Below are 18,459 nucleotides of genomic sequence, written 5' to 3'. Positions count from 1 at the left end.
CTGAAAAGATCTAACATTGTTTTTAATAACTCAACACCTCTTTTAAGTACCAGAGACTTTCTTTGGAATGTATATCCCAGGGCAAAGATAAACTTTTCTTCCCAAAGTGTTTCACATCAAGTTCCACAAGAACTTGTTTTTAAATCAAAAATACAAAAAACAAACAAACAAAAACTGAGATACAACTGGCATATATTATGTTTGTTTCAGGTGTATAAAATAATAATTCAATATTTGTATATACTGTGGAATGTTCAACACTAAGTACATTCATTACCACACAGCTATAATTTTTTTTTCTTGTGATAACTTTTAAGATTTACTCTTAGCAACTTTCAGATATACAATACAGTATCATTACCTAAAGTCACCATGCTGAAAACTATATGCCCAGGACAACAAAGACTATAGAAAAAAAAAAAAAAAAGTCATCAAATGATTTAAAGAAGAGGAATTACTTTATCATTTATTTTGAATATTTATTAATTTATTCAGAAAAGAGATTTATGGTCTTAAAAATAGTTACAGAAACACAATAAAGAAAATAATTTCTCCAGACAAAAAAGAGTCGGGATTTTCAAAGATATTTCCAATTATTACCTTAAAAACAATAAAACTGGGCAGCCGGGGTGGCTCAGTGGTTTGGCCCTGCCTTCGGCCCAGGGCGTAATCCCAGAAACCCGGGATCAAGTCCCACGTCGGGCTCCCTGCATGGAGCCGGCTTCTCCCTGTGCCTGTCTCTGCCTCTCTCTCTCTCTCTTTTTCTCTGTCTCATGAATAAATAAATAAAATCTTAAAAAAACAACAACAACAATAAAACTGAGGTAGCCCAGGAGGCTCAGCAGTTTAGCACCGCCTTCCACCCGGGACCTGATCCTGGATACCTGGGATCGAGTCCCACGTCGGGCTCCCTGCATGGAGCCTGCTTTTCCCTCTGCCTGTGTCTCTGCCTCTCTGCCTCTTTCTCTCTGTGTCTTTCATGAATAAATAAATAAAATCTTTAAAAAAAATAAATAAATAAAACTGCTTATATTATTTTTCTTGTTTCTCAAATTTCTGCTCATTTATGCATAGAGACAAATGAGCAAGAAGCCAGCAATATTATCATAGAAAAAGCAACATAAGAGATATGGAAATAAAATTACAAGCCAAGAACTTATTACCTCTGAGGTCAATGAAAATAGATGACATACTCAGAAAAAATTAGTACCAAGGACAAAAAAGCAAACAAAACAGACCACACTGATTTAGGTATCTATCAAGTCTCTCCAGTGTGACTGCCACTTAGGGCTCCCATCCTCCAAAGGACAGCCTCCCAGTCTGTCCCTTCCAATCCACTCTATCCCCATAGTGATCTAAAAGATCCATCTGACTTCACGCTCTTGCTTAAACTACCGCCCTGGCTCATCCTCTCAGACAGGTTAAAATCAGAGTTCGTCTGCACAATTATCAAGTCCCTTCAAAACCTGGCTCTGGCTTCCCTTTCCAATCTCTCCCCCACGTAAACTCTAGGAATCTTGCCTCTACCTGAAACAAAATTCTCCCATCTTGAGCTATCCATCCTGCAAACCATTTATACAGATGAGTACTGAGACTTAGAAATAACTCATCCAAGGACATAGAGCTAGTGATAGAACCATATCTAGAATACAAATTCTACCCTTGGTGTTCCTAAAGACCTTTGTAAATATTTTTTGTATTTATTATATTGTCAAATGTATGAGAATTGTTGAACTGTCAGGTTTTTCTCATTAGCTCTAAATATAAGCTTCTCCAAGATGATCCTATTGGGTCCAAGAAGAATAGATTTTTTTATTTTTTAGTCTTAAAAAAAATAAGCCACTCTGATAAGGGATGTTGATTAATGAAGGGGCTATACAAGGATGGGGACAGAGTGTATGGGAAATCTCCGTAACTTCCACTCAATTTCAATTTTGCTGTAAACATAAAATGGGCTCTATAAAAGTTTTTTTTAATTAATTAAGCTTTACTAAGTCTAATTTAAGAATTTATACTTGTTCTGAAGGTCAGCTAATCACACATCAATAATTCTAGGGACTAGTCAGAAACCTGAGGGAAAATGTGGAAGCTCCACTAAAGGGGGGGGGGGGGGGGGTTACTTCCAGCACATTGTGAGGCACTGACATTTATATGTGCCCAGTTAAGTAGACTTAGGGATTATACTAATTAATCTTAATTAAACTGATTCTCACAACATGGAGAAGTAGCTTCAAAAAAATTCCTGCAAAGACTACAAAGATAATAGCTACACAAGCACAAATCAACAAGAAAATTGCAGGGCTAAGACTCCTAACTAATACAAGCTATTCTTTAATCACATCATGATGTAAAATAATTTAGTCAATCACAAAGCTCTCACCAGAAATTATTGCTTGAGAGCAAAAAAGTACTATTAATAGAAAGGATCAGACTGTTTTTCTCATCTTTTTAAACTACTGAGTTCATGTAACTTATTAGTATACTATACATCATTCATTATATTGGCACATGCACATAACATAAACAAGGAAATATTAAAGGTGCATGGACATGGTTTTACTGACTGAGGGTAGACACATTCAAAAAAGTTTGAATATGCACTGCTTAAAGCACAAATCAAATCTTTGTCCTCTTTAAGCTGATGGTCAATCTTTCCAGTTTGCAGGACTGAAGGCAGTGTATTAGGCTGCATGATGCCTCCCAGAGATGTTGGAGTCCTAATCCCTCAATGTGTTACCTCACGTATTAAAACAGTCTTTGCAGATGTGATTAAATTAAGGATTTTGAGATGGGGATATAATCCTGGATAGTCTTGATGGGCCAAATGTAATCACAAAAGTGCTTATAAAAACGAGGCAGGAGGATCAGTTATATAGCAGATGTGAGGCCTTAAACTAGAGGTGGGAATGATGTGAGGAAGGAGTCACAGACCACAGGTAGCCCTCGAAGGCTGAAAGGTCAAAAAAGATTCTTTACCTCAGAGACTCCAGAAGGAATCAGCTCTGTTGACACTCTGACTTTAGGCCAGTTAAGACTTATTTAAGACTTCTGACCCCAGAACTATAAGATACTATATGTATGCTGCTTTAAGCCACTAAATTTTTGGCAACTTGTTAAAGCAGCACTAAGAAGTAACACAGGGGATTCCCGGGACCTGGGACTTTCACTGACCAAAAACCAGGATAAGTTGGTCTCCCTGTTTTCAGGTTTCCAATTCCCATAACAACATATGGTACATAATAAGCATAAGAAAAGTCTTTGTTGGGCAGCCCGGGTGGCTCAGCGGGTTTAGCGCCACCTTCCGCCCAGGATGTGATCCTAGAGGCTCAGGCCCCAAGTCGGGCTCCCTGCATGGGGCCTGCTTCTCCTCTGCCTGTGTCTCTGCCTCTCTGTCTCTCTCTGTCTCCCATGAATAAATAAATAAAATCTTAAAAAAAAAAAAAAATCTTTGTTGAATAATTTTATGATGAAATATACAAATGATATACCCTTACTATTTTGTAAAGACCTGTTATATGTATTATCTCATTTCATCCTCCTAACAACTCAGTGAAGTGTGCATCAATTAGTTTTCCTACTTTTAGAATATAAGAATTAAGGTTCAAAGAAATTACATAGTATGCCTAAGGATGTATATCTACAAAGTGATGGAGCCCTATTTAGAAGACAGGCCTTCTCACCTTTGACAAGTCAGGATCCTCTGCCACGAACAAGGCTGCGTGGATTCAAATCCAGCCTCTTAAACTTAATAGCTGTTTAACCTCGCTATATTATTTAATTTGCCTACTTCCTTCACTATAAAATGAAAAATAAGGTTAACAATAATACTTACCTCATAGTGCTGTTGGGAAGATTGAATGTACTAAAATGTGTAAAGTACACACCACAAGGCAGACACAGAGATAGATGTCAATTCTAATCAATATTACTCTGTACTGCAGCTACAGTACATTTATGCCTAAAATATTCTGTACTACTTAATAAAGAATCATATAATATATGCAAAAGTAAAAAATAGCAACCAGAATGACTAATAAGATGGAAGGATAGGTTTTGTGTGAAAGAGTCTAAGGTTAGGACTCTAGGCTGAAAAGACAAAAGGAGAGGGAAGACAAAATCAAGATATATAAAGTGTGAGAGTATAAAAAAGGGGGTTAAAAAAATCAGTAATATTGGTAAGGAGAACTTTAGAAACTAGAGAACTGTAATAGGAAAGCACAGCATTCATAAATTGCAAGATGATATAGCTTTAAAAAGAAATGGATCAAAAATGGGGGACAATTAATGAATGACAAAGACAAAAATGGCTACTAAAATGAGCTTAACTACTTTTCTGTAAACATCTATCTAACCCTACAATGGCTGAACATAACCATTAATGGTAAAGGGAGAATGGAGATACTGGAAAATGACATTAGAGCAAACCATAACAAGAATTAGATCTCTGGTTGGATCAGTGCAGTAATTTCAATTTCCCCAAGGAAAGACATAATATAAAGACATAATATACCTTCTTGCCAGTCAGTATCACGTACCACTCCTCTTCTCCAATCTCATCATTACCCTTCCAAGAATATCTCAAGCCTAAATACCCTCTTTTCAATGTCCTTTAACAGCATCAGTAAAGAATAATTAAAATGTCCCTAAATTTGGTAGTCCAAACCAATCTCAAAATATATTAAAACAATTGTTTCTTTAGCTAAAGTTTCATAAACTTTTCACTCCTTTAAGTAACCCTCAACATCCATTCTTCACTGTGAAAGTCAACAAACTTTACAGAACTTTCTGACTACTACTTTGAATACTAGGCTGATTTTTTTCTCTAACAGGTTGTGTTCTTCTCACTATTGCTAATGAGAAGCCATATGAAGTTGGCCTAAGCAAAAGAGAGCCAGAAGTTACACAAAGTAATAGAACCATGGTTAATTTAAATCCAAAAATGATTTCAGAAAGACACATTGTAATGTTTGGTTTCATCTCCACCATCTACTTAAAATTGGGAAAAAAAAAAAAACAAAAACATGTTTAAGGGTACAAATTTGCAACTGATAACTAAGTCCTGGAGATATGCTATAGAGTATAATGCATATAATGATATTGCAAGCAAATTATTAAATTTATTATGAGACTAGGTTTTAATTATTCCAACCACCAAAAAAGAAATGATAATGTGACACGAAAAAAGTGATAACTATCACTACAATAGCAATCATATTACAATATATAAATATAGCAAGTCAACATGTTGTACATCTTAAATTTATGAAATGCCACAATGACATTTACACAATGTCAAATATGTTTCAATAAAAAAAAAAAATCATTCTAAACTTGAATGAAAAGTATAACCTCTTTGCCCTATGAGCCATTTCAGAAAGTGCTGGTGAAGAATAACATGATCTTAAGTTGGGCAGGATCAAGGAAAAGAGGAAATAAATTATATATATCCTGTAAATTACCAAGCCCTCCTCAGGAACAGGTGGATAGGAGCACAAGGTTTTGGTATCTCACCTACAAATTTAAAATGGGATGAGTCGACTCCTCTGCACGCATTTCTTGGTACCTAACATGATACTAAAAAGCAGAAAGGGAGGAATGACAGCAGTCCTTTAAAAGGGTTTGTAATCAAAGTCAAAAAGCCAAACATCTTGTTCTCTAAAACTTCTGTCCATCTTCCATTCAAAATTCCTCAGCCAGGGAAGTGTTTCCTTTTCCTCTCATTTACTACTTTCTGTGAGGAACTCTACAACTTCAGTATCTTTGGAATCGGTTAGGCACCAAGAACATGAACATATTGTTGGTGTTTTCCAGAAATAAACGAGAGACTTCGTTTAACTAGACTTTAATCTAGTGTAATCGTTCTAACCGAAGCATCTTTTCAGTCAGCAAACGTCACACATCACTAAACAAATTCTCTAAGGGGGGGGGGGGGGTTAAAAATGGCTTTTCCGAGTATAATGACAGCAATCCTTTTACCGACAAGGTCTCTGTGCCTCGGAGACACCCAAATGTGCCAGGGAGCAACAGACACTCCATAAGCTTTAGGAACAAATGAAAAATAAGGTTAGCAATAATACTTACCTCATGGTGCTGTTGGGAGGACTGAATGTACTAAAATGTGTAAAGTACACCCCGCAAGGTAGACACAGATATAGGGACACAGGGAGCACTCTTCTCGCCTTCAAAATCCAGGACTTATCCTCCCATTACCAGGGACATTATCCAAGCCACACCACCAGAACCGACTGTACACACGACACCTAAGACTCTACTAAACCAACGGCTTTCCATCAGAAACGTGCTTCCCTTGGAAACGTGCTTCATAACGCCCCCCCCCACACCCCAAAGTTTCCAAGAGGAGCAGCCCCAAGGGTGCGCGAGAGCAAAGACACTAAGAAATGGCCAAGAACTCCTGCTTGTACATTACTCTCACCCTCGTGACAATCACGTTTTTAAAATCGCACGTCGGGAACACTCACATCCGACACTCTCTCCACCCTTACCACACTAGCAGAGCGAGCGGCTGGCAGGAAACCGGGGACTTACCTTGCATTTACCTGAGAACTACCCAAACATCCCGCCGTCTCCGAGGGGCCGCGTCACTGAGTACAAGGGCACTCGGGTGGTCCCTTCGGCTCAGGCACCTTTCCCTCCCACTTAGTCTGAAAATCCCAACACACACCCTCAACACCGTACAGAGCGCAGCCGGGCCCGGCGGCGGGAGAGCCGCGACGTAATACTCGCTGTGTCGCCCCGGCAGGGCCTGCGAGACCCGCACCCTAAGAGCCAAGATGATCTGGGGGTGTGACCTGGGGTGTCCCCTCTCAGGAAACTCCCGCCTCGTCGCGGCGACTCACCAGACGAGGGAGCACAGAGACAGGCAGGAGACCAGGGCCAAGGCCCGACGGTACTTCTTCATCTTCTCCTCCTTCTTCCCCCTGCCAGAAGGCGGCACATCCTCCCGGCAGCCGCCACTGCCGAGGCCAAGATGGAGGAGCCGGAGCAGGAGCGAGAGGATGGGACCGAGAGTCCTAAGGGCTGCGGCGCTGGGGGAGCGGCTCCTCAGCGGCTCGCGTACTGGCCGCCCTCCCCGAGGGGCCCACGGCGGCGCCCACAGGCGCGCTTCACAGGAGGTCTCCTGGGACTGCCGCAGCCGCCGGCTCGTCCGCGCCCGCCTCCTCCAGCCGCCGCCGCCGCCACTGCCGCCCCATATCCCCCCCGCCCGCCCCGGCTCTCCCTCCGTGCTGCCGGCGACCAACGGCCGCTGCGTACTAGCCTCCCAACAGCCAATCGCCGGCGGGGCCGCGCCACCTCACACACCGCTGAGCTGGAAGAAGACGCGTCACCCACGTCCCGCGGCGCTCGCGCCCCCACCAGCCTCCGCGCGGGCCACGCCCCCTCCGACGTCTCGGGCGGAGGAACGGGAGGTGGGGGCAGGACACAAAGCGCGAGAGCCGCTGTGGCCGCCGCCCCGCCCACCTCAGGGTCCCCCGCGGCGGGGGCTCACGTTCGGGAAGTCGGAGAGGAGCCCCGTGACCCTCAGCGGTCTCCTCTGCAAGGGCCCGCCCCCTCCCCCGGGGCCAGCCGAGTCCGCGCAAGGCCTCTTGGGAGTTGTAGTTTGTCCTCTGGAACGCTCCTTTTCCTTTATCCCTCCCGGAATCACAGTTTTGATGGAGAGGTGTAGAGTTCCGCGTCTCCTCGCCAGAATGAACAGCTTTGGAATTGTTTTACTCAGCTTTCCTCTTTTGAGCACAGTTCGTGGGATGGAAGGCCTAGAATGACGGTGGGGATAAAAAGCTATAACTAAAAAAATTTAAAAGGTGTTTTTCCGGTGCCGATGGGCCCGGCCCGTGGAGGTAGGTGCTGATTGGTAGGTGGAGAGGGGTGCGCCAAGATTTCCTCTCACCTGATTGGTTGGAGCGGAAAGTCCCTCGCATCTCCTCGGCCTCGGGGAGACCTTCAGCGCCCCAGATTGCTGCGCTCGGGTCGGCGGAGGTGGTCTGCATTCTGTTGGATTCGAGCTTCGGCTGCACCGCGTAGGGGCCCGGCCGGGAACGCCTGGGCTCTCGTTGACGAAGCCTCGGGCCCTGGAGTTCACCAAAAGGGAGGAAGGAGGTCACGTAACACACGCCTCTTGTGCTACTGTGCAGAGCAAAAAAGTGCCTGGTCCTTAAACTTTAGTAACCGGCAGTATGCCCACCCTGGATTTTTATGCCACTGGGGTCCCTCGAGATCTTTTGGAATCGGTTTCTGCTTGAAACTCCAAAATGCTTGACCACTTTTCTTCCCAATCCCCGCTTGTAGCTCTGTTAGAAAGCAGAGTTATAGAGGCAGAGGCGTTAGCTTCTGCTCAGAGGAGAGATTGGGCCTCTGGCCTAATGAGTTTAATGCATTCATCTGTCTCTGCTGATGTATTCGTTTCAGACTGACACTAAGAGGAAGTTAGTCTCTACTGAGGGATGCTTCTTTCATTAGATAAGAAATATAAAATATAACTCTGGTTTCCTTTATTTGTCTTGACTGTCGGGAGACCCAGAACTCTCTTCCCCAGAAAGCAGCCAGACAAATGGGGGAATAGGGAGGCTCTAAGGTGTCTGTGCTGTGGCACACGGCATAATGTTTAGTGTAAAAAAATGAAGCAGATATTAGAGCATGCGTCAGGTACTGCACGTGTGGCCGTAGGGGAAAAAAAAATAAAACACCTTAGTAAAATGCTTAAATTTCAGACAAAATTTCCTTATGAACCTTTTAAGTCGAATTGGTTGGTAATTGCATTCCCAGGGACATAAAGGATTTGACCCATTCTAAGAATCTTGATGTAAGTCAACTGGATATATTTTTTAAATTCTATAAATGATGATGTGGAAACTAATTTTTCTGGCAATAATTAGGTAACAGTTCCAATGATCTACTGATACCACTCTTAGTATAAAACAATGAATTATCCTTTCATCCCTCTTTATCCTTGCAGTAGACAAGCCTTTATCTCACTCAAGAGCAGAAGTAAATGGTTGATATGAAAGTTGAAAAGAAGGTAGGAACAATAGAAAGATGGATTATTTTACATTCTTTACCATGTTGAGCATCTTTCCTTTCATTCTAGAAATTACTTTATTCAGGATAGGGAACAGATGCTCCCCAGGTGATCCTCAGTAGATTACCACCAAGGAAGTCTGATTAGAATACATCCTTATCTCAAGGCTGGCAAGTCACCAGGCACCTTATCTATTCCCTTTCCTGCTCCAAACCACAAACCCACCCACTACTACTCCACAAGTCCTTGCAATGCTCTTCTGGTACACAGAATCTTTCTTTCTTTCTTTCTCTCTCTCTTTCTTTTTTCTTTAGTTCCTTCCTTCTTTCTTCCTTTTTCCTATAATTTGGCTTTATTGATACCCCTGTGGTAGGGTTACCATTCACTATTCAGTCGTTAGCTTTCATAATTTCAGTCAATAAATATCCTTTTTTCTTTCTGCTAGCTTCATTTCTATAGCTTCATGTTAAGATTTAGTCTTCAGTCCTCTGAGCTTTTTCATTTTTCTCTTGGGGACTTCATAATTTTAGTTCATAACTATGCTGTTGACTCCCAGGTCTATAGCCCAACCTCTCTTCAAGTTTGTTGTTGGACATAGCATTTAGATATTCTACTATCACTTCAAATTTTCCCTGAATAAAATAGAACTCATCTTCCCCATAAATTAGCTTCTTCACCTGACTTTCTATTTGTGCTAGTTCTTCCTTGTTTTAAGATGTCAGATAGAATAAGAGAAGTTCCATGGAGTTGACCTTTGAAAAACTGGATGTTTTTCTACATGGTTGTTAAATATCAGGGGAAAGTATGTTATAACTCAATAGGCAAATATAACAAAAAATTAGTTTGAATTACAAAATAAATTTAGCACAGATAAATGCAACCATATTTAAAGTATAACAACATATGCCAAAGAATAGCAAGAAAGACTGTAGAAAATCTTTGAGACATGGGCTAAGTAACTACTATCTAGAACCACAGTGGTTCTCAACCAGGAATAATTTTTCTCCTTGGGGAAAATAATGGCAACATTTGGAGACATTTCTGGTTGTTACAGTTGAGGAAATGCCATATCTAGTTGGTAGAAATGCTACATCTTACAATGTACAAGACAAAAAATTATTTGGCCTGCAAAGTCAAAAGTACAAAGCTTGAGGAAACTCCTATAAGAGGATCTCCCAACTCAATAAAACCTATAAATCACTGATCACACACATGATAACTCATGTGCACTGCAAATCCTAGGATTATTCTGGAGGTCACAAGGACTAAACTGCCTGATAAACATGAGTTCTTCATTCCTAAATGTTGTCCAGAAACTCTGGACAGCTCAAGTCTCTGCCCTGATAAAGATCAGATACTCTGCTGACAGGGAGAAAGAATCTGCAGATCTCAGAAAAGGAGCCAACCCCTCGGGCCATCTCCTTTGTCTTTTTTCATATGTAAATCATATTCAAGAAGCCTCAGAGAAAAAAAAATATATTTGTCCAGTTTAAGTTGGTGATACTTGACAGGCAAGCCTTGACATATTTTTAATTAATCAAAATATTATCTGCCTTTTTCAATGCTAAGATACTATGTATCTTTAGGGGGAACAGTTGAGGCTCAAAGATATCAGATGGTTCCAAGGGTAAAAAGGAGTTAGGACAAAAGTTCCTACAGTGAGTTGTATACATGGATCACAGGTTAAGAAACACTGCACTAGGGCAGTATTTCTTAAAAGATGTGTTCATTTATTTGGGAGAGCAAGAGAGAGTGGCAAGGTGGGGGGAGGTGGGAGAAGCAGAGGAAGAGAGAGAGAGAGAGAGCCCTCAAGCAGACTCCCTGCTGAATACAGAGCCCCCTCTGGGGCTCAATCCTAGGACCTTGAGCTCATGAACTGGGCCAAAATCCAGGATCAGCCACTTAACCAACTGAGCCACTCATGTGCCTCCAGGGCAATTGCTTTTAAATCCTGGGTCACAATTCATTACAGAGTAAAGAAATCAATGTTTTGGGAATCCATCAGTAATTTTTAAAAAGCAAAAGATAATAATTTTAAAAATATCACAGTGTTTCACAGTAAGAGGAAGTATTTTTCAGGTACTCTTGTTTCAGTGATATAAATGTGTGTTGTACATGCGTGCATGTTTGTATAATATAAACTGTGAGCATCACAAGATTTTAGAGGAAAAGAAAATTCCTTTTTTTTTTTAGGAAATTATCAGGGAAGATTTCAAGGAGAAGGCAGATTTGACGTAGAACTTAACAGATGACTAGGATTTTCACAGAGATGTGAGGAGAAGCTATTTCAGACATAGAGAACAATAAATCCTAGAATCTAACTAAAAACTACCTTAACCATCATATGCCGTATATTTTTGGTTTGCTTGACACTTACTTGGTATTCAGTGTATGAAATAGACAATGATGGTGAGCTCTATCAAATAAAATCAGTAGATATTTATTAAATTAATTTAAAATACCTCACTTGTAATGATTTTAAAGAACAGCCAAGGCATTGAAGAACTTTAAAATTAAAAATGCAATGCAAGCACAAAATGATCAAGGTGAGTTCAGGATAATTAACTTGGATAGAGATAATGCATGCGAATGTATACCATTACTTTTACTTGCAAAACCCCATAAAACAACAGGAAAGGGTTGGTTGGTTGGTTTGCAAATAAAGCCACAAGAATGGGGTGAGCAGATGAAAGGAACAGAAGAACAAAGCTTTGATGTTGCAAAGCAGAATAGTAGGAAATGACTTCCCACAGTAACCATTCGAACCATTCGCTCATCTTCCAAGGACTATCCTGGTTTACCCCTATTAATAGTCCTGGCATAATTAATAATAGTATCAACTTTTACTTCCTTTTTTTAAAGATTATTTATTTGAGAGAGAAAGAGACAAGTAGGAGGAGAATTTTACTGTCGAATGTGTTCTGTTTTGAAAAATAAATAATATAATTTAACATAGCTCCTTAACACAGCAGATATGAGAAAACTAAATCTTACTTTAGTAGTAGGAAATGGCAAAAAAAAAAAAATGACCCAGATTGTGATACAGAATCCCCAAACAGCTCATTCAGGAAATGACACCAAGTACTACTGGAAGGGAGGTTAAAGGTAAGCATGTTTGGTGGTGGTGATAGTGGGGCAGAAGTTGCAAATGAAGAAATAGAGACCTTCCTCTATTCTACATGTCTAGATGACTACTCATCTCCTACCTCTAGCAAAAGACTGGATTTATTATGGAGAGGATTGATCCCTGGATTTGGTAACACCTAGCATAATTTAAGGTAGAAATACCATCAAGTAAATCAGTAGGTATTTATTAATCGAATAAAATCAGTAGATAAGAGTATATAGTTGGGGATATTTGAATAAGGACTGACCATTAAGTGATAAATTATTGTTATTTTTTTAAGATTTTTATTTATTTATTTGACAGAGAGAGGGAGAGAGTACGTAGAAGGAGAGGGAGAAGCAGACTCTCTATCAAGAAGGGAGCTCGATGTGGGGTTCAAGCCCAGGACTTCCAGATCACACCCTGACCTGAAGGCAGCTGCTTAACTGACTGAGCCACCTGAGTACCCCTATTTTTTTATTAGATATAATCCATTGTGGTTATGTATAAAATGTCCTTATTTGAGGAAATTTATGCTGAAATATTAAAAGTAAAATGTCATGATAATGGCATCTTACCTTCAAAGGTTCAGGAGAGGAGGAGAGTAAGAACAAATGTGGCCAACTGTTAACCATTGTCAAATCTAGGTGGAGGGAATACAGGTGGTTATAGCACTATACCTTCAAATTTTTAATATTTTTAAAAATTGTATAATAGCAATTTGAGGGTAGAATGAACACATACTTGATTCTGAACCCCTAGCTGTTTTCCTGTACTGACAGCCAGTGTCTCTCTCTCTCTTTCTCTAGGCAGAAGATTGGAAGAGTCTTCTTTGGAGAATGTGATTATCCTATAAGGGAAGACCTAAAAGATACTGAGACATGAGTGTTCTCAACCAATTCACCCCATGGAAAGGTCATAGTCAAGCCCAGCTTGTGCTCAGAATATCAAATAAACTTTTAATGCTCCACTATTAAAAGGAATAGACAACTAATTACCAGCCAAAAAGAAAATGCTCTGACACCTAAAACAAACAAAACATCAGAGTAGAAGAAAAAGACTATGCAGAGAAGAAAACTTAAAAAAAGAAATTATAACATTGCCAGACATTGCCACCATAAAACAGTAACCAGATACTATACAAAAGGAACCTGTCAAAAACAACAACAAAAAAGATCTTTTATAAAGTAAAGATGTGAAAACAGAAATAAAAAAAACTCAAGAGGAAAATTGGAAGATAAAATTGAAGAAATTGTCTGGAAAGTAGGCAAAAAGACAAAGGACTAATGAAGGAGATCCAGAATAGCTATAATAGAAGAAGAGCAAAGACACAAACAACTTTAAGACATTTTTCTAGGGTTAAGTTTTCGAATTCAAAGTGCCCTAGTCTAAGTGCCCAGCACACTGGATAAAAATGATAGTGCTGAGTTGCCTAGGTGGCTCAGTCAGTTAAGCATATGACTTCGGCTCAGGTGGTGACTCTCAGAGTCCTGGGATCAAGCCCCAGTTCCAGCTCCATGCTCAGCGGGGAGCCTGCTTCTCCTTTACCCCCTGACTCTACCCCTTGCTCATGCTCTTGCTCCTTCTTTCTCAAATAAATAAAATCTTTAAAAAAATGATCGCTCAACACTGAGGCACATCATTGTGAAGTTTGAGACTATTGGATGCAAAGAGAAGATCATAGACCTTTTAAAGATAGGTGAGAAAAACAGATCCATGCCCAAAGATTCAAGAATCAATAGTTTAGGACTTCTCTACCTTTACACAGAAAGTTGAAAGGCAGTGGGAGCATTGTCTTCAAAATACTAAGATTGGAAGGTCATTTCCATCCAAGAATTCTATGCTCAACTAAGCCATCAACTTCAGGGGAATAAAGCCATTTCGAGACAGGAAACATCTCAAGAAGTTTACCTACTGTGCATCATTTCTCATGACAGGAGATTTTACTCTGCTAAACAAGATAGGAAACCAAAAAAGAAGACACTTGATATAGGAAACATGAAATCCAATCCAGAGGAAAAAGCAAGGAGGATTCCCCAGGGTAATAGTGAAGGAAGAACCCAGCACGGCTGCAGAGTATCCTGAGTAAGAGGCAGCCACTGAGGATTCAAGATCAGAAGGCACTTGGACAGACCTCTGCAGGAAGATGGCATTGATAGAACATCTACTGCATCTGAGAGACTTGTGGGGAAATTTAGGCAATTGTGAAAAGATAGCTGATTAGCGAAAATTATTTAGAAAACTAAAACAAGGAGTGCCTGTGTGGCTCAGTTGAATAAGTGTCTGCCTTCGTCTCAGTCATGATCCCAGGCTCCTGGGATCGAGACCCACATGGGGCTCCCTGCTCGGGAGGAAGCCAGCTTCTCCCTCTCCATCTGCCTACTGCTCCACCTGCTTGTGCACTCTCTCCTCTCTCTCTCAAATAAGTAAATGCAATCTTTAAAAAAATAAAACAAAACCAATTTAGAAAACAGAGTTACGCAAGACAAATTCATCTGTGAATAGTGTTTACATGATCTCAGTTACGATAAAAATTAATGTAATCAAAATTATGACATAACGACATCAGAAGGCTGGAACAATTAGAAGGTGTTATAGGTCAGGGAACAGGAAAAAGAGCAAAATCCTCAGCTTCTATGGCAGAAAGCAAATCAGTATTGCCTAAAACTTGAAAAAGCCAAGACAAAGAATAACGACACATGCAATTTAGGGCATGGAGGAAAATGGTATAGCAATTGACTGTAGGAGGGGAAAGCAGTGGGAGTTTGGGGAACAGGGAGAAATTAGAGGAGGGCAGTGGGGAATTGCTATTTTTCCTAACTTTGGTGGAACTGTCCGATTCTCCCGTGCATATGAACTTTGAGCCCTTAAAAAAAAATCAGATGTTTTATGATAATGTTGGTGATTTGTGGCAAAATAAGTTATTTTAAATATTTTAATTTTTTTCCTTTCCATTCTTCTATCCTGAATATATGGAACAAAGAAGACAGTCTGCTATGATGTGTCCATTTTCCAATTGTTCTATTCAGTCACAAGACTTGAAAATCCAAAGAGAATGCGAGAAAATAATAAAATGTAGAGGTGTGGGGCAAATGGACACTTCGCTAGGGATTACTTGTTTCCGAGGATTTGAAAGTGTTTCTAGAACTCTCTTTGCTGCCCTGCCTTCACAACCACCTAGTGACTGCTTATAATTCAATCTTTACCTTCCCTGACATGTTCTTCCCTCTGTTATTTGCATCTATTTTAAAACCATCTTTCAATGCTTCTATAAATTGAAGCAATTCTGGATAATTGAAGAACACTTACTTTATCTGTTATTCAGTCATTATCCTGTTTGGAGGCCTGAATTGTGAAAATCATTATATGGATTAATTTTCCCACTTCGTATTGCACAGGGAGATCATGTAATATTAAAGTGTGTCAGTCTGGAAGCTGTTAAAGGATTTGTATGAATCGATATTCAGGGAAACTGGTATGCAAGAACCTTCGCTGTTTCCTTCCACCATGCAACTCTCAATTCCTTACACCGAATTCACTCAATTTAATGAAACTCATTGGGAAAGTCCATTCCTTAGGAGAGCATTAAACATGAATCATTTCATATCACCAGATAATTAAGGAAGGGTAACAGTCATGCTTCTAGGGAAAGTTAAGGAACTGTTGAGAATATGGGATATAGAAACTTCTTGTAGGTGAGCTCTGAAACCACTTTCTCCATGAAGTCTTTTCCCATTGTACAAGCCCCTGCAAGCCCTCCACTTTGTGAACTTTCAGAGCGCGGATTATTACCTTCTTACTTGCACTGCAGTTAGTGTGTCTTCCCTGGAGGGATGAGAAGTGTATCTTATTTCACCTCTGTATCCTCCACAGCATTTGGCATTATTCTTGGCACAAAGGAGCTATTCAATCAAGTGTAACTGTGAGGTTGATCATGACGAAGTTGGTGATGATTCATGAAATAGGATATTTAAATGTCTTGAGCATCTTCTACACAGAAGTAGAGCTTTTATGTGCATTCTTTCATTTAAAACTAAGACCAAAAAAACCCAAGTCTACTAGTGAGCAATACAATCCTCATTACATAATGTGTGAGATGGGATTTTTTTTTAAAGATTTTATTTATTCATGAGAGAGACAGAGAGAGAGGCAGAGACACAAGCAGGCTCCATGCAAAGAGCCTGATATGGGACTCGATCCCGGGTCTCCAGGATCATGCCCTGGGCCGAAGGTGAGTGCTAAACCTCTGAGGCACCCAGGCTGCCCGAGATGGGATATTAAAGCATGACTTCTTTCAAGTGTTTAGAAACATTCGGCCTTAGTTGGACTTTGTTAGGATTTTCACTAGTTATAGTCCCATCTCCAAAGATACAATGGAGGAAAATTTAAAGGGTTTGAAAGGAAAACTGCTTATTTTGAAGAATAGGGATGGAGAAAGATATTTATGATCACTATAAGTAGAATTTAAACTTTACATTCTTTAAGATAATTTTGGTTAATTTTAAATATTACATGTTTTTTAAAGTAACCCCTACACCCAATGTGAGGCTTGCACTCACAACCCCAAGATCAAGAGTCAGATGTTCCACCAACTGAACCAGCCAAGTACTCCTAAACATTACATATTTTTAATTTTGCCTTTTTTTCAGAACCTAGTTATAGGCAAAAAAAACAAAAACAAAACAAAACAAAAGTTCAAAGATTTTGTTAATTTGAGAGAGAGAGCATGTGAAAGAGAGAGGAGAGAGAGAGTAAGGGGTGGGCAGAGGGAGACACAGATTCCCCACTCAGCAGGGAGCCCCAAGCAGGGCTCAATCCCAGCCCTGGGATCACGGCCTAAGCAGACTGTAGACACTTAACTGGCTGAACCACCCTGGTGCCCCTAGGCTAAAAATGTAATGTGATGTATTTATTTGCACAATTACAATAAAATATATCTACCATTTAGTCAAAGACTCACGGTTGCTGAAAAAAAAAAACTTAATAGATGGACAGAATATTTTGAAATAACTTCCTTTTTATTAATTAATTTCTTTTTTACATTGCAATGTTGTCAGTGTAGGTTCAATTTGTGAAAGGTGCAAAAGGTACCTAGTTAGCTGCGCTTCTATGTATCTCTTACTTGCAAGAGGAGTTCTTTGGGTTTTTCACTCCTCTTTGATCAATTGCAATTTCTACTAAATCTCAATTTCCCAAATTTTACTTATAATAGAATCCTTTGTAAAGGTATATAGCTTCCTAAACCCACCCTAGATACTCAGAATCAGAATCCTTAGGAGAAGGACTGGGAAATCTGTACTTAATGGATGACTTTTATTGTCAGATGAATTAGGAAACACTGTTCTAAAATATTCCTCTCAGGCGCCTGGGTGGTGCCATTGGCTCAGGTCATGATCCTAGGGTTCTGAGATTTAGCCATGCCTGTGGCTCCCTTCTCAGTGGAGAGCCTGCTTCACCCTCTCCCTCTGCCCCTCCCCCCTCATGATTTTTTTCTCTCTCTCTCTCTCTCTCTCTCTCTCGAATAAATAAAAAATTAAATAAATTAAAAAATAAAACATTCCTTTCTGAGCTCCTTGAGACACTATTTTCACAAGACTAGATAAAACATCTCCACTGTTTTGTACTAGCACAGAAAAACTTGGTAAACATTGTTTTTTCTGATCTCATTTAGTGTTTAAGCTGTACCACCACTTTTTTTTAAAACAAAAGATTTTATTTATTTATTCATGAGAGACACAGGGAGAGAGAGACAGGTAGAGACATAGGCAGAGGGAGAAGCAGGCTCCATGCAGGGAGCCTGATGCAGGACTTGATCCCAGGTTTCCAGGATCAGGCCCTGGGCTGAAGGCAGCTGAGCCACCCGGGCTGCCTGTACCACCACTCTTATTAACAACTTACATTCACATTTTAGGGTGAAAAAATTAAATTATATATATATATATATATATATATATATATATATATATATATATATATATATAGTTCTCTTCTGATTCCCTTGCCCCTACAAGGAAACTTTGTGATAGTAGAGTGTCATTTTGTCCTTTTACCTATGCTTCTCACAGACTTAAAATAGGTACATAATAAGTGTAAAATACGTATTTCTTGAGTTGAAATAAATCAAATTGCATATTAGTGACAAAGCAGGAAGCTGATAACTATGTTGGCTTAATTCATTTTGTTATTGCTTGGAGATCATTCTACTATCTTTTGCCCACCAAGACCCAACTAGTATCATCAAAGATTTCCCACTCAGCAAAGGTGAATGGAAGATACTAGAAAAGCTCCTCCCACAAGTCCTCTCTCCTTCATGTACTAT

At 40.0% G+C, this 18,459-nt stretch overlaps 1 protein-coding gene and 1 long non-coding RNA gene across 7 annotated transcripts in view; one reads left to right on the top strand and one right to left on the bottom strand.

Annotated features, from left to right (window-relative positions):
• Positions 1 to 7,061, bottom strand: part of SUCO (SUN domain containing ossification factor) — an 88,818-nt gene extending 81,757 nt beyond the window's left edge. For all 5 annotated transcript variants that reach the window (XR_013381984.1, XR_013381985.1, XM_077901694.1 and 2 more), the window contains exon 1: positions 6,858 to 7,061. Coding sequence is in view for 3 of the 5 variants with exons in the window: in XM_077901694.1 (XP_077757820.1) it covers positions 6,858 to 6,919 (62 nt within the window). In the remaining 2 variants the exon portion in view is untranslated. The remainder of the gene's footprint in view (positions 1 to 6,857) is intronic.
• A 294-nt stretch (positions 7,062 to 7,355) lies between these two features.
• On the top strand, positions 7,356 to 16,831 carry LOC144316153 (uncharacterized). Of its 2 annotated transcripts, none has more exons than XR_013381987.1 (4): positions 7,356 to 8,115; positions 8,972 to 9,034; positions 12,465 to 12,603; positions 12,950 to 16,831. It is a non-coding gene; the product is annotated as an uncharacterized LOC144316153 (long non-coding RNA). The 2 variants fall into 2 exon arrangements; XR_013381988.1 differs by having other exon boundaries at positions 7,358 to 7,856.
• Positions 16,832 to 18,459: the final 1,628 nt, after the last annotated feature.

This window comes from Canis aureus, chromosome 6 (assembly GCF_053574225.1).
Source record: "Canis aureus isolate CA01 chromosome 6, VMU_Caureus_v.1.0, whole genome shotgun sequence".
NCBI lineage: Eukaryota > Metazoa > Chordata > Mammalia > Carnivora > Canidae > Canis > Canis aureus.
The sequence above is the reverse complement of the archived record's forward strand: the minus strand, read 5'-3'. Positions and strand labels throughout refer to the sequence as shown.